Source organism: Neolamprologus multifasciatus, chromosome 22 (assembly GCF_963576455.1).
Source record: "Neolamprologus multifasciatus chromosome 22, fNeoMul1.2, whole genome shotgun sequence".
In the NCBI taxonomy this organism is placed as follows: Eukaryota; Metazoa; Chordata; class Actinopteri; order Cichliformes; family Cichlidae; genus Neolamprologus; species Neolamprologus multifasciatus.
The window spans coordinates 3870959-3886139 of NC_140459.1; the positions used below are offsets into that span (position 1 = coordinate 3870959).

At 41.0% G+C, this 15181-nt stretch overlaps 1 protein-coding gene across 1 annotated transcript; it reads left to right on the forward strand.

Moving 5' to 3' along the window:
* The first annotated feature begins 4 nt into the window (after window positions 1-4).
* LOC146492661 (cell division control protein 42 homolog) lies at window positions 5-13374 on the forward strand. Its single transcript, XM_085149581.1, has 6 exons — window positions 5-1128; window positions 5295-5399; window positions 5986-6058; window positions 7235-7344; window positions 8870-9067; window positions 10211-13374. The coding sequence occupies exons 2-6, from the start codon at window positions 5295-5297 to the stop codon at window positions 10298-10300; spliced, it is 576 nt and encodes a 191-aa protein (XP_085005707.1). The 5' UTR covers window positions 5-1128; the 3' UTR covers window positions 10301-13374.
* Window positions 13375-15181: the final 1807 nt, after the last annotated feature.

Consider the following 15181-nt stretch of genomic DNA (forward strand, 5'->3'; position numbering starts at 1 on the left):
ATGAAGCTTCACAGAAGAACTGGTTACATCAGGGCTTTCCATGATAAATCCAACTGTGATGCAGCCAGGCATGAATTTATAATTGTAGCAGATGCAGTATAGGTGACTATAAGCATGGTTGTCTGGAAACAGAAACAGGTAATGCTATAGCTAGTAGGGTCAAAGATAACTAAGAAACAATCAGAACACATCATCTACTCAGACACAGCAATATTTCACAATGTCCACAAGGGGTCGCTGTAAGAGCATAAGTTGGCTAAATAGCACATATCTTCCAATTTGCTAGTGGGAAGGCAAGAACGTGGCAAGCTAACAACAATTAAACTAAACAATAAACAACAGAAAAATCCTTTAACCGCGGGATGTAATTATTGGAGGAGATTTAGGCCACTGGTATTGACTTAGTGCAAATTAATTAAATAATTAAATAAACCTACTAACATGATATCAGTTTACAGCGGCACAACTTTAGCTTTAACCTGCACAAACAACTATAACTATTATCACACCAGTTAACCTATCAAAGGTAATAACACACAGTTTCATTAACTCACACGGAATCACACAAAACTGCAACTGCTCTGCCGCTGCGCCTTTCGTCTCTCACTCTCCCTCTGCGTGATGCGCATACGACAGCTAATGCGCTCATTTGGGTGCGCTTGAATCTTGCCTGTAGATATCCGAGCCGAGTCAGCAGGGAATTTGCACATTCCTGTTGTGAGATTTGCAAAAAGGCGATTGAGGAAGCAGGGCTGCAGACACCATCCACTGGGAGTCAGCCAGTAATGCTTCGTGCAATAAGTGAGGAAGGGAACTTGAATGCATCACACCCCAGCAGGTGTGAACAGGTAGAACGAAAGGTAGGCGCTGTCAGTGACATAAACTACAACTTGACATAGTTTCGTTTTTGAAAAGAGTGCAGAACAGGACAGACTGGATGATAAAACAGGAGCACACTCAGAAGATTTTCTCGGCAGCCTCTGAGTCACTATTATTACTGAGAGTATATTCTCGAGGCCGAACAACCTTCAGATCAGTGTTAAAATACTGATGAACCGTGACAGCACGACGACGCTGATGCTGGAATTATACTGAAAAGCTCCTGACTGACCCGGAGAAGATACTGAGGTAGGCCACAGCCCACAAATCTCCTCTGTGAACATATCAGGCAAGCATTTGTTTGTTTTGTATTATTTAAATTCTGCCTATTGTATTTTACAACCAGTTACATCTTGTGTAGACTTTTATCTAACACTGTGCAGTCAGTCATCAGTTTTTGACTGACAAGATGAGTAAGATAATAGTTAGAGACTGAAATTAACTGGTAACCAAAAATCTTTACAACTCGTGCTCCTTTGATCTTTTTTTTCATATGTTTTACTATCACTATACTTTGAAAGTCAAATGTATTTAAAACTAGCAATAAATTGAGTGACCTCTTATTTAATGTTGTGTTTCGTTATTTATTTGTTAGAACAGAAGTAATGCTAACTCCCAAAAGGTTGATTCTGTTCATCTGGACATAGAAACGTTTCGTCACTCATCCAACTGACTTCTTCAGTCTCAGCTGACTGCAGGTTCCCCAAACCTTATTAACAGTACATTTACACAGTGACTGAAACCAGCACCACTGAATGACCAATGGGCTGTGAGGTCAGTTCCTTGATCATTAATATGCAAATTCTCATGAAGATTGATCAACAACTACTGATGAAAGCCCACTGATCAATGGCCATGAGTACCATTCACAGAGTTGCTGCAATCACAGCATTGTAAGATGAAGAAAGATGTAGCCTCCCCATGATGAGGATTTACACATTCTGGACAGGGAGGAACGCTGAGCAGGAAGTCAAGGAGGGCATTTACATGAATCTCTGAATCGAGGAGGGGGCCTAAGGGTAGATTAGAGAATATTAACCCAAAGTCATAGTGATTTAACTTGGGTTACTGACAACTTGAGATTGTTTCAGAAAGCCAGAGTACCCAGAGAGTGAATCCAGCAAGCTAGTAAATCTTCTTGCTTTCATAGCTGCCTTGATGTGATCGCGTTCGCTGTGCGTTCATGCAGCTTCTAGAAAAGCTTCAGTGTGAAGAAGTGGTGAAAAGCTGGAGCTGAAATGCTGAGATATAATGTTAGCTGTCCAAGCTGCTGCTGAACAGCAACAACTAGAAAGCAGGCCTCATATGGGCTAACTGCACTAACAAGTGGAACAGGTTAGTAGAGCAGGCGTACCCAGATACCAGATACCATCCACTGGGAGTCAACGGGATGGACAGAATTAGAAATTAGTATAATAGAGGGAGTCATAGAGGCCTTTCATCTTCAATTTTATTTATATAGCGCCAAATCACAACAAAAGTCGCCTCAAGGCGCTTCATAGATACAGAGAAAAACCCAACAATCATATGACCCCCTATGAGCAGCACTTTGGCGACAGTGGGAAGGAAAAACTCCCTTTTAACAGGAAGAAACCTCCGGCAGAACCAGGCTCAGGGAGGGGCGGGGCCATCTCCTGCGACCGGTTGGGGTGAGAGAAGGAAGACAGGATAAAGACATGCTGTGGAAGAGAGACAGAGGTTAATAACAGATATGATTCAATGCAGAGAGGTCTGTTAACACATAGTGAGTGAGAAAGGTGACTGGAAAGGAAAAACTCAATGCATCATGGGAATCCCCCAGCAGCCTACGTCTATTGCAGCATAACTAAGGGAGGATTCAGGGTCACCTGGTCCAGCCCTAACTATATGCTTTAGCAAAAAGGAAGGTTTTAAGCCTAATCTTAAAAGTAGAGATAGTGTCTGTCTCCTGAATCCAAACTGGAAGCTGGTTCCACAGAAGAGGGGCCTGAAAACTGAAGGCTCTCCCTCCCATTCTACTTTTAAATACTCTAGGAACAACAAGTAGGCCTGCAGAGCGCGAGCGAAGTGCTCTAATAGGGAAATATGGTACTACAAGGTCATTAAGATAAGATGGGGCCTGATTATTTAAGACCTTGTATGTGAGGAGCAGGATTTTGAATTCAATTCTGGATTTAACAGGAAGCCAATGAAGGGAAGCCAAAACAGGAGAAATATGCTCTCTCTTTCTAGTCCCTGTCAGTACTCTTGCTGCAGCATTTTGGATTAGCTGAAGGCTTTTCAGTGAGTTTTTTGGACATCCTGATAATAATGAATTGCAGTAGTCTAGCCTGGAAGTAATAAATGCATGAACTAGTTTTTCAGCGTCACTCTGAGACAGGATATTTCTAATTTTAGAGATGTTGCGCAAATGGAAGAACGCAGTCTTACATATTTGTTTAATATGTGCGTTGAAGGACATGTCCTGGTCAAAAATGACTCCAAGGTTCCTCACAATGTTACTGGAGGCCAAGGTAATGCCATCCAGAGTAAGAATCTGGTTAGATACCATATTTCTAAGCTTTTCAGCGCCGAGTACAATGACCTCAGTTTTATCTGAGTTAAGAAGCAGAAAGTTAGTGGCCATCCAAGTCTTTATGTCTTTAAGACATTCCTGCAGTTTAACTAATTGGTGTGTGTTATCTGGCTTCATGGACAGATAGAGCTGGGTGTCATCTGCATAGCAGTGAAAATGTATGCTATGTCTTCTAATGATGCTGCCTAGGGGAAGCATGTATAATGTAAACAGAATTGGTCCTAGCACCGAACCCTGTGGAACTCCATAATTAACCTCAGTGTGTGAAGAGGACTCTCCATTTACATGCACAAATTGGAGTCTATTAGATAGATATGATACAAACCACTGCAGTGCAATACCTGTAATACCTACAGCATGTTCTAATCGCTCTAATAGGATATTATGGTCAACAGTATCCAATGCTGCACTAAGGTCAAGAAGGACAAGCACAGAGATGAGTCCACTGTCAGAGGCCATAAGAAGATCATTTGTAACCTTCAATAAAGCTGTTTCTGTGCTGTGATGAACTCTGAAACCTGACTGAAACTCTTCAAATAAACCATTCCTCTGCAGATGATCTGTTAGCTGTTTGACAACTACTCTTTCAAGGATTTTTGATATGAAAGGAAGGTTGGAGATTGGCCTATAATTAGCTAAGACTGCTGGGTCTAGAGATGGCTTTTTGAGTAAAGGTTTAACTGCAGCCACCTTGAAGGCCTGTGGTACATAGCCGATTATTAGAGATAGGTTGATCATATATAAGATCGAAGAATTAATCAATGGCAGGACTTCTTTGAGCAGTTTTGTAGGAATGGGGTCTAAAAGACACGTTGATGGTTTGGAGGAAGTAATTATTGAAGTTAACTCAGAAAGATCGATTGGAGAAAAAGAGTCTAACTTAACATCAATGGTACTAAGAGTAGCTGTAGATAATATTACATCTGTGGGAGGCGAGGATGAAGTGGTTTGAACATGTCCAGAGGAGGGATCGTGGATATATTGGACAAAGGATCTTGAAGATGAAGCTGGCAGGCGGGAGGAAATGTGGAAGGGCTCAGAGAAGATTCATACATGTAGAAAAGGAGGACATGCAGAGTGTTGGTGTGACAGGTGATGCTGAGGACAGGGCGAACTGTTGTGATTTCCTGCCTGTTTGGAGCTAAAAGAGTCCACCAATACACGAGATATCATGAGATATCTTGTGTTCTATTGAGTGCATCAGGACTTAGTGTTGCTTAAATAAGTCAATAGATATAGACCAAAACAAATGTTTATTAAAGAGGACATAAATATAAAAGCTGGGACTCTCACTAGGATTTGAGTAACTAATCTGGATCCAGACTGAGCTCCTTCTGCTTGCTGTTGACGCTGTTTCAGTGAATCGCTCAACAGCAACATCTGCTGGATTTAAAAAGTCATTCCAGGAAACCTGGAGACAGACTGAAGTTTATGTTCATTCACTTTGACTGTGGACAGCAACCGAGTCATGACCAGTAATCCTGTTTAGTTAACCAAGTGATGATAAAGTGCCAACTGGATAAAAGAGAATAAAACTGAGTAGAACAAAAATAATAATAACAAAAGTTTAGATTTTATGAGTGTTCACCCAGGGCACCAAACAGGCCAGGACCGCCCCTGCTTGTATGACCCTTATGGGATATTCACATAGAAATATTACCCTATATTACCCTTCCAGGACATGAAGCTCAGTAAAGCACCCCTCCAACAGCCAAACCCATCTGTTCTTTGATTGGATTGTTAAATTTGTAATTGAAAGAAAAATTGGGTCAAAATTTGTACTTTTAAGTTGAAATAAATACTGCCAGGAAACCTGAGCGCAATTTTCTCCTTTTTAAAAATTATTTTTCCTACCTCTCAGATGCAGACTATAAAGCTCGTGGTGGTGGGTGATCATGATTCAGGAAAGCATGAATTGCTCTTGGCCTATACAGGCACAGCCTTAAAGGACGAACACATACCCACAGTGAGTAGGTTTAAATAACACAGATTAAAAAAAAACAAAAAAACATTTTTCTCTGCAGGAAACTCATGACACAAAAATTTGCAGACATACACCAGACAGATCTGAACTGCTCTTTTGTGTCACACAGGTTTATGATACTTGTATATCAGTGACTGAACTCTACAGGACACTAAAGACAGACAGTACAAACACACATTCATGCAAAACCAATCAAAGTGGGTTGTGTATTGTGTTCTCACAAATACAGTGTGGACCAATTTCTGTTGTTGTGTGTTTGGAGTTTGAAAGTAAGTATTCAAGTAAGCACAGCAGCTATAAAACACTCCCTGCATCCGCTCACATCCAGAGCCGAGGTTACCAGGAATGTTGGGATTAGCTGCTTGTTAACACACGTGGCAGAAGCCTGAACATGACGTGACACATCTGCTTACCTGAAGAGCTGCAAACTAATATTCATGAAAGTGCTCAGCTCATTTCATAAATCAGTTTGACTCTGTTTAGTCATGCTGTAATGATTCTGCTGCATTTGCATGTTTACTTATCTTTGTTTATGTCTTGTTTAACTTTTGTTCCCTGTCTTCTCCAGGTGTTTGACAACTATGCTGTGACAGTGATTGTTGGTGAAGAGATATACAGTGTGGAATTAAATGACACTACAGGTAAAAAGTACATCGAAACTCAGTGTATTAAATACAAAAAAAAATCTGTTGTATAATGTCTGTGAAGGTTCTCAGTCATCTTAGTCTAAGGAGCTTAGAAAGAAAAGCGTCTGGACTTCTTTAAGTTGCTTGAAGACGTTTCACCTCTCATCCAAGAAGCTTCTTCAGTTCTAAGGTCAAATGGTGGGGAGTCCCAGATTCAAGCCCCGTGGGAGTGTCCCCCTGTGGGAGTGTCCCCCTGTGGGAGTGTCCCCCCTAATGATCCTCTACCTAATCACATGAGCCAAGGTGTGGAACTGGGTGTGGGTCCCAATCAGCCAGGGTTTCGGGTGAGTTCATTGTGAAACCTGGCCCCACCTTATCATGCGATTTCCTGAGGTCAGATGGCCCAGGATGTGAGTGGGCGTTAAGGCGTCTGGGAAGGGATCTCAAAACTGGATTATAGATGGCAGAGAGTTTGTGTCGTAAACCACCGCCTCTGTTCAAAGATGGTCGCTCACAGTGGACATAGATGCTTCTTTCACTCCTCTTTGAAACCATCTGTCCTCTCTGTCCAAAATGTGAACATTGGCATCCTCGAAAGAGTGACCTTTGTCCTTTAGATGCAGATGGACAGCTGAGTCTCCGAAGACTACGATGATTTGGATGACTGAGAACCTTCACAGACATTAGTCAAACCTTTGATGACAGAAAGTGGGGAACACCCTTTTTCAGTTCAGGTCATTTCCACTTGGAAATTCATTTTCTGGGGGAGGGGTAACACCATTGTTCAGAGTCTAAGGAGCTTGGAAAGAAAAGCGTCTGGACTTCTTTGAGTTGCTTGAAGACGTTTCACCTCTCATCTGAGAAGCTTCTTCAGTTCTAAGGTCAAATGGTGGAGAGATTGTGACCCACACCCGCTTTCACACCTTGGCTCGTGTGATCAGGTAGAGGATCATCAGGGGGTCCTTTGTCGCTCTTTGGGGGAAAACTCCAACTGGGTTTAAATCTGGGACTCTCCACCATTTGACCTTAGAACTGAAGAAGCTTCTCGGATGAAGGTGAAACGTCTTCAAGCAACTCAAAGAAGTCCAGACGCTTTTCTTTCCAAGCTCCTTAGACTACGATGACCTGGATGACTGAGAACCTTCACAGACATACCTTTGTTCGGACACTTGTGTTGTGTTTCCCCTGCAGGTCAGGAAGATTTTGATACACTGCGACCCTTCAACTACCCTCAGACCGACATCTTGCTTCTGTGTTTCTCTGTCGTATCACCGTCATCTTTCGAGAACATCACAGAGATGGTTTGTTTAGCTGGTAACTGTGTTTTGTTTCTAATTTGACGGGGATTCAAAATACTGACTCTTAATTTAATTAGGTGATTCTGTTCACTGGCTGCCCTTTAAGTCCCACAAACTCTCAAAGACTGTCAGTTAAAGGAAACCTCAATATGCAATATTTGTTAAAAAAAAAACAAAAAAAACCACAAAGTCTTCTTGTTCTACTCAAAAATAAAGTTTAAAAAATTCCTTATCGGAACATCCATCAACATGTTCCCATTGGCTAGTACTAAAATAAAAAAATATATCAAATTAAATATATTTTTCTACATATCTATAAAAATGAATTATCTATAAAATGACAATATTTATACACATCTTCCTATTTGCATAAACTCTGTAATGCCGTACTATTGTAATCACAGATGAAACTGAGGAGAAGAAAACAAAAAACACTCACCTGTCAGCAACGTTGTGCTTCATTATTTGCTTCTCGTTGTTCTTTGATTGTTAAAAATCAGTGTTTTTAGATACTTCTTTTAAATCTGAGAAGCAACTGACCGCAGTTGTAAAGACCAGATGTTAATCAGTTATGTGAAATCACCAAAACAAAATCACATCTTCTTCCAAAAGACCTTGAAAAATGTGCTCATGCCTTCATGCCTAGTTTGGACCACTGTAATCCTCTGTGTTTAGGTCTGAAACACTCTTAATCGTTTGCAGTTAGTCCAAAATGCCGCTGCATGATCACATCACTCAACTTTTAGCAGGTTTTCACAGACTTCCTGTCCATTTTTCTACTGGTTTTAAGATTTTTCTTCCTTTTAAAGTTTTAAATGGTGTGGTACCCAGCTATTTAACCAACCTGCTCAACTTATTTAACCCCAAAAGAGCTCTAAGATCTTCTAGCCAGATGCTCATAGTGCAGCAGAGGTCTCGATTTGGATCTCCAGATTGGGAGTTTGCAGTCACAGTTTTAAGACTCTGGAAGAAACTGCTACTTAATAGTCATACTGCAGAATCAACATTATCTTTTAAATCTCGTTTTAAAACTCACTTTTCTACCTCGGCTTTTAATTTGAGGTTTTTTATGTTGGCATCTCTAGGTTGTTTCATTGATCCTGGTTTTATCTTGATTGTTTTGTTTAATTAGTGGTCTTTAACCACCGGGACATCTAATGATGATGTTTCTAAAACAAATAACTGCAGTGTCTCTAATTCAAAACGGACTTCAGGGAGAGATAAACGTCTAATGAATATTATGTTTTCATGCTCACACGGGGAAGTTATTTGCCAAAATATGTAATAATCCAATATCAGATTAAGTTATGTAACATTTTCTTCAAAACAGTCGCCTCAAGGCGCTTTATATTCTCAGAATCAGAATACTTTATTAATCTTGAAGGAAATAAGGGTTACAGCAGGCAGGTGACAAAGTCACAAAGGTAATTTTGTTTGGTTTCTAACTTCAGAGATATACGCACACACAGAGCTACAGGGCAGTTGTTGCAGTAAAAGCCCATCAAACCTGACCTTGATTTTTCCACAGTGGGTGCCAGAGATTTCACACCACTGCCCGGGGACGCCCTTCCTGTTGGTCGGGACTCAGGTGCATTTAAGAGATGACAGCGACACCCTGGAGAAGCTGGCCCAGAGAAACCAACACGCTGTGACCTTCACGAGTGGAGAGGAAGTGGCTCGTAAGCTGAAGGCAGTCAAATACGTGGAGTGTTCAGCTGAGACACAGGTACGAGGGAGAAGAAGTCTGCTGGTGTTTCTGCTGAGAAACAAGCACTGGTGTCTGTAAGTTTTTGGGTGCAAAGTTAAGAGAAATATGAACGTCTTCATTAGTGATAAAGGTACCTTAAAATCCAAGGCTGTGTGCCAATTCAGCCAGCAGAGCACGAGTAGGTCAGAGTGGGTTAACAAGCGGTAGTGGAACCCAGGGTTAATTATTGTATTGATTGCTGATAGGAAACATGTGTGCCTCTCCTGGGTTTCCAGAGATTGGTTAGTAAATAATCACATCCACACACAGATGAAGAAGAAAGATGAAAAGAGTGACCAGACTGAGGCACATGACACCCATGATGCTGAGTCTGTCTTGAATGACTGAGTTCTTTTTTAAACAGTGAGCCCACAGGAAGCACATTTCAGCCACTTGCATCTGCAGCTTTACTCTTTCAGTCACTACATGAAGCTCGTGACCATAGGTGAGGGTGTTGGTGTAGATTGACCAGTATATTGACAGCATTACTTGCATGCTCAGCTACTTACATGCACACCAATCCATTCTTCTTCCCTCACTCATGACCCTGAGACATTTAAACTTCTCCACTCACTCATGCCCATTCCTACTCATACTCAAGTGGGACTGGGCACGCTGCCCTTTACCAACTCACAGCCATGGCCTCAGACTTAAAGGCGCAAATCCTCATTCCTGATGCTTCACATTGGCTTTAAACTACCAACAGAAGCCAACAGATGTTTATATTGGTGTATATTCCCACTGAGTTCAGCTCGATCGATCTCTTTAACCCTGGAACACTAACAAGCAGGTTTTGTAAAATGTTCACATGGGTGAAAATCACTCAACATTAGTATTTTAGAGTTAGTTGTGATGTGTGATGTCATCTGGGTTAGGATTTACACCCAGTACAGGCACCAGGAAAGTGTTTACTAAGGTCAAAGAGGGCTGTTTTCTATAGAACTGGAAGTCATTTTGGCACCAAGAGGAGCCTCTCTGTTGGGTCTGCGCCTCGCAGGCCCGCTGGTTCAAGGACTTATCACCCGTGAAGAAAGCAAGACAAACAGCTCAAACAGTTTTAACTTGCTAAACCTCTCTCATGTGTTTGTTTTGTTGTTGTTTTTCTTTTTTTGTCTCTCTCAGGAAGGATTGAAGAACGTGTTTGATGAGGCTATTCTTGCTGCTCTGGAGCTTCCAGTTACTAAATCCAAGAAGCTCTGCATCCTGCTATAGATGCCACAAGAAGAAGAGAACAAGGAGGAGACGGTGGAGGTGTAGATTAGAGATAAGAGAATATTAACCCAAATAGGACTAGAGGGTTAAGTCATAGTGATTTAACTCACATCTTAAGACTGTTGCAGAAAGCCAGAGTACAGCTGGTAAATCCTCTTACTTGCTTTCCTGGCTAAACTTCAGCCTTTTGAAGGCCTAGCATAAGCATTATTGTCTCACACACATAATGTTGGAAAGGTTACTTTTAACAGATTACAGAATACATGCCTCAAAATGTATTTTGTAACGTATTCCGTTACGTTACTCAATGAGAGTAACGTATTCTGAATACTTTTAATATATTATCATGCTTTTTACAAACAGGTCTGCGGCTCCGAACCGTAGTAAAGGGACCTCTGGCTAATACGGTGGGTTCTGTGTCGGCTCGTAGCTGAAAACTAGCTTTACTTTGTTGTCTGGGTCAACTTTGCTAGCAGAGACAGAGAGAGGCGTTGAAAGGCTGCTCCAACAGAACTTATTGTTTTTGGAGGAAAACACGAACACGGTGTACAGTCGAGTCTTAATAGCTTACTTACAACTGGGCTCGTCAGGCACTCTTCTTGGCTGCAGTGGTTATTATTATATTTACATGCTTCCAGCTCCCGTTTTTGCTCGATGACAGCTCGTACTTTTTGTAAGTCGAAAATTTTCGTAAGTAGAAGCACCCATCGCGCCTTTTGAGTGAGGCGATCAGAACGATAGGCTATAGGCTAATTGCTAACTAGATCAACAATACTTCGTTCAAGTGGAACAGCAAAGCGCAATTACCAAAGCCAAGGGGTTGTCACATGATTCGGAAGGCATTGTGGGCATTGTAGGCTCAGCCAATCAGAGCCAGCGTATTTCGTTACTCGGGCATTTTGCTGTAACACGGGCTGAAATATTGCCGTTCAGTGCCTTCATAACTTCATAACACACACACAGGTACGCGTACATATAGGCACTCACATGCACACACATACGTACACAAACACAGTGTTTTGGGTTTACAACACACCATGTGGGTTTTACGATGGGCTCGCTTCTATAAAACTGTTGTAACAAACAAAGAAGTGGAGATCTGCAGAGGGACACCGGCCCTGTACATCTCCCCTAATGGAAGGTGCATGTGTAACTGAAGATGAATACATCATACGGTTGACGACATCGCGACGCCTGATCAGGACACTGGGGTGTAGTGAGTATAACAGGAGGAACACTGGTGCTCATTTGCATGTTTCTGGCCGCACACTATGAGAAACAGACTCCATCTGCTGGAATAACGGTCTGACATCCTTTAGTGGGACCTGTGCTCACAGTCCCACGTCATGCATCTTAATTGGAATTCACCAGAGTCTATCAGATTCACCACTGCCTTCTTATCATAGATGAGAGCAGGTTCATACAGATGGAGGTGAAAGAGTCTTGAGATGCAGTGTAGGCATTTTTCTGACTGCAGCATCATCCAGCGTGATCGTTCGGCAGTGGTCAGCGATGGTCTGGGAGGCATATCCTTGGAGGATCATACAGATGACCTCCTCAGAACCATTGTGGGCATTGATACCATTGACTGTCTCTGACATTTTCCAGAGCTGAATCCAACTAAGAACTTCTGGGACACATTTTTTTAGTCACGTGTCTGCAAAGTCTCCACCAAGCCACTCTCATTTTCTCTGGATTGCTGCCTACCTGTCCACATGCCCTGTCTTTTGATTATACCTCTTTTAATAAAGCATCCAAACTATTTGTTAGTTGTCTGCTTTGCATTCATACTGAAAAGATGACAAGAGCATTATGTCAGTAAAGATTTAAAGTTTGAATATTTCAGTTATCAAGATCAAATGTGTGCATTTCCTTGACTTCTTGAGATTTTTTTTCAGCATTGAAAATAATTTTACTTTCATTCTTCTTTTTTCAAATAAAATAATCCATTTTACTTGAAAGCACCTTTCAAAACACTCAAGGACACTGTACACAGCAGAATAATAAAAGCAACATAAAAGCAATCAGTTTACACAATCATAAAGGCATAAGACATAAAACAAATGTAAAATAGAGTGGAAAGGATATTTGGGATAAGCTATTTTGTACAATTGAGTTTTGAGTTAAGACTTAAAGAGAGAGAAGGAAGTTATATTTCATAAATCAGGAGGTAAGGAACAGCATAACAGTGAAACTGGATATTATATTTACGGAAAATGTGTCCAAGCGGAAGAAGGTAGATAATGAAAAGAAGGGCCCCAGGACAGATCCCTGGGGCACGCCAGTGACCAGAGGAAAGGGCTGAGAAGTGAAGGATTTGAGTCGAACAAACTGAGTGTGATCAGACAGGTATGATTTTAACCAGGCTAGTGTGAGTACGGGAGAGACCGATGGAGGCTAGCCTACTGAGGAGAAGAGAGTGAGAAATAGCGTCGACAGTGGAACTCAGATCGAGGAGAATAAGAATAGAAAGTAAACTGGAGTCAGCTGCCATAAGAAGGTCATTGGTTATTTTGGATAATGTGGATAGTGAGTTTAACTATACACAAATCAGTTACTGTTACTTGTCTTTACAGTTTATTTTGTTCCTCGTGGCATGAAAGTCTGCAGACATAAACCAGACAGATTTCAGGTTGCTCTGAACTGCTCTTTTGTGTTACACAGGTTTATGATACTTGCAGATCAGTGACTGAACTCTACAGAACACTAAAGACAGACAGTACAAACGCACATACATGCAAAACCAATCGAAGTGGGTTGTGTATTGTGTTCTCACAAATACAGTGTGGACCAAACTGACTCGTAAGCTTAAGACAAAGCCAGCTGGTAAATTCTAGCTGCCTTGATGTGCCCTTTCATTCATTTTTATTGCCCACACTCAATTGTCCAGTCAGATCTCCTAATGCAACCAGCCCCTCGTATACCTTTGCTGAGTGCTCACGCAGCTGAAGGAAAAGGTCAAAAGCTGGAGAAAATGTTAGCCGAATCGAATTGAATCGAATCGACATGAATCAAATTGAATTGAATCGAATTGAACTGAATTGAATTGAATTGAATTGAATTGAATTGAATCAAATCGAATTGAATCGAATCGACATGAATTGAATCGAATCGACATGAATTGAATCGAATCGAATCGAATTGAATTGAATTGAATTGAATTGAATCGAATCGAATCGAATCGAATCGAATCGAATTGAATCGAATCGACATGAATTGAATTGAATTGAATTGAATCGACATGAATTCAATTGAATTGAATTGAATCGAATCGAATCGAATTGAATCGAATCAACATGAATCAAATTGAATTGAATCGAATTGAATCGAATTGAATCGAATTGAATCGAATCGACATGAATTGAATTGAATTGAATTGAATTGAATCGACATGAATTGAATTGAATTGAATTGAATCGAATCGAATCGAATTGAATCGAATCAACATGAATCAAATTTAATTGAATCAAATTGAATCGAATTGAATCGAATTGAATCGAATCGACATGAATTGAATTGAATTGAATTGAATTGAATCGACATGAATTCAATTGAATTGAATTGAATCGAATCGAATCGAATTGAATTGAATCGAATCAACATGAATCAAATTGAATTGAATTGAATTGAATCGAATTGAATTGAATTGAATTGAATCGACATGAATCAAATCTAATTGAATGGAATTGAATCGAATGGAATTGAATCGAATCTAAATGAATTGAATTGAATTGAATTGAATTGAATCGAATCGAATCGAATTGAATTGAACAGGCGAACCTAATAAAGTGGCTGCTGAATGTATGTGGTGTGACTGCACTGAATTGGTTAACTGCACAGTAGTTGGTTACGCATTCTCAGATTGTCTTTGTCGTTATTATGATTTTCTCCATTTCATCAATTATTCATATAAATCTTTCACACTTCATTTTTGTGTCTGAACACTTTTACTGTACATTAGGCCAATATTTTTGCAGTTCTCTGTCCAAGGTCAGGAAGTTTTCAATAAAATAAAAAAAAACATTTTACCTGTGTTATGAAAAATGCCTTAACCGCTTGAGAGCTGAGTTAAGAGTGGTGAGAATGACATTCCTGCTGTGAGATTTGCACAAAAGCGACTGAGGAAGCAGGGCTGCAGATACCATCCACTGGGAGTCACCATAGGGCAATCGTGGCTCAAGAGTTGGGAGTTGGGAGTCTTGTAATCGGAAGGTTGCCGGTTCGAGCCCCGGCTTGGACAGTCTTGGTTGTTGTGTCCTTGGGCAAGACACTTCACCCGTTGCCTACTGGTGGTGGTCAGAGGGCCCGGTGGCGCCAGTGTCCGGCAGCCTCGCCTCTGTCAGTGCGCCCCAGGGTGGCTGTGGCTACAGTGTAGCTGCCATCACCAGTGTGTGAATGTGTGGATGACTGGATATGTAAAGCGCTTTGGGGTCCTTAGGGACTAGAAAAGCGTTATATAAATACAGGCCATTTACCAGGATGGACAGAATTAGAAATGAGTATAACAGAGGGAGACAAAGTTAGAGAGGCGAGGATGAAGTGGTTTGGACATGTCCAGAGGAGGGATAGTGGATATATTGGGCAAAGGATGTTGAAGATAGAGCTGCCAGGCAGGAGATGGTCTTGGTTTTCTTTCTTAAAAGCAAAATTAAAACCTTCTGTACACATTTCACAAAAATGAAGAGAAACTTTTATAGATCAAAAGCACTAAAATGTTTATACCTCGTGCAATAAGGGAGGAAGGGAACTTGAATGCGTCACACTCCAGCAGGTGTGAACAGGTAGAACATAAGGTCAGTGTCACCACGGCAAACAAAGGACCTGAGCTCTGTGACAATGATTGTAATTTAACCCAAAACCATGATCTAAAATATCAATCAG

Excerpts from the sequence above, each read along its gene's own strand:
- LOC146492661 (XM_085149581.1), top strand. The coding sequence starts at position 5,295 with ATGCAGACTATAAAGCTCGTGGTGGTGGGTGATCATGATTCAGGAAAG. Across the intron at positions 6,059-7,234 it reads GGAATTAAATGACACTACAG|GTCAGGAAGATTTTGATACA; the intron begins GTAAAAAGTACA and ends TTTCCCCTGCAG. Across the intron at positions 7,345-8,869 it reads TCGAGAACATCACAGAGATG|TGGGTGCCAGAGATTTCACA; the intron begins GTTTGTTTAGCT and ends ATTTTTCCACAG.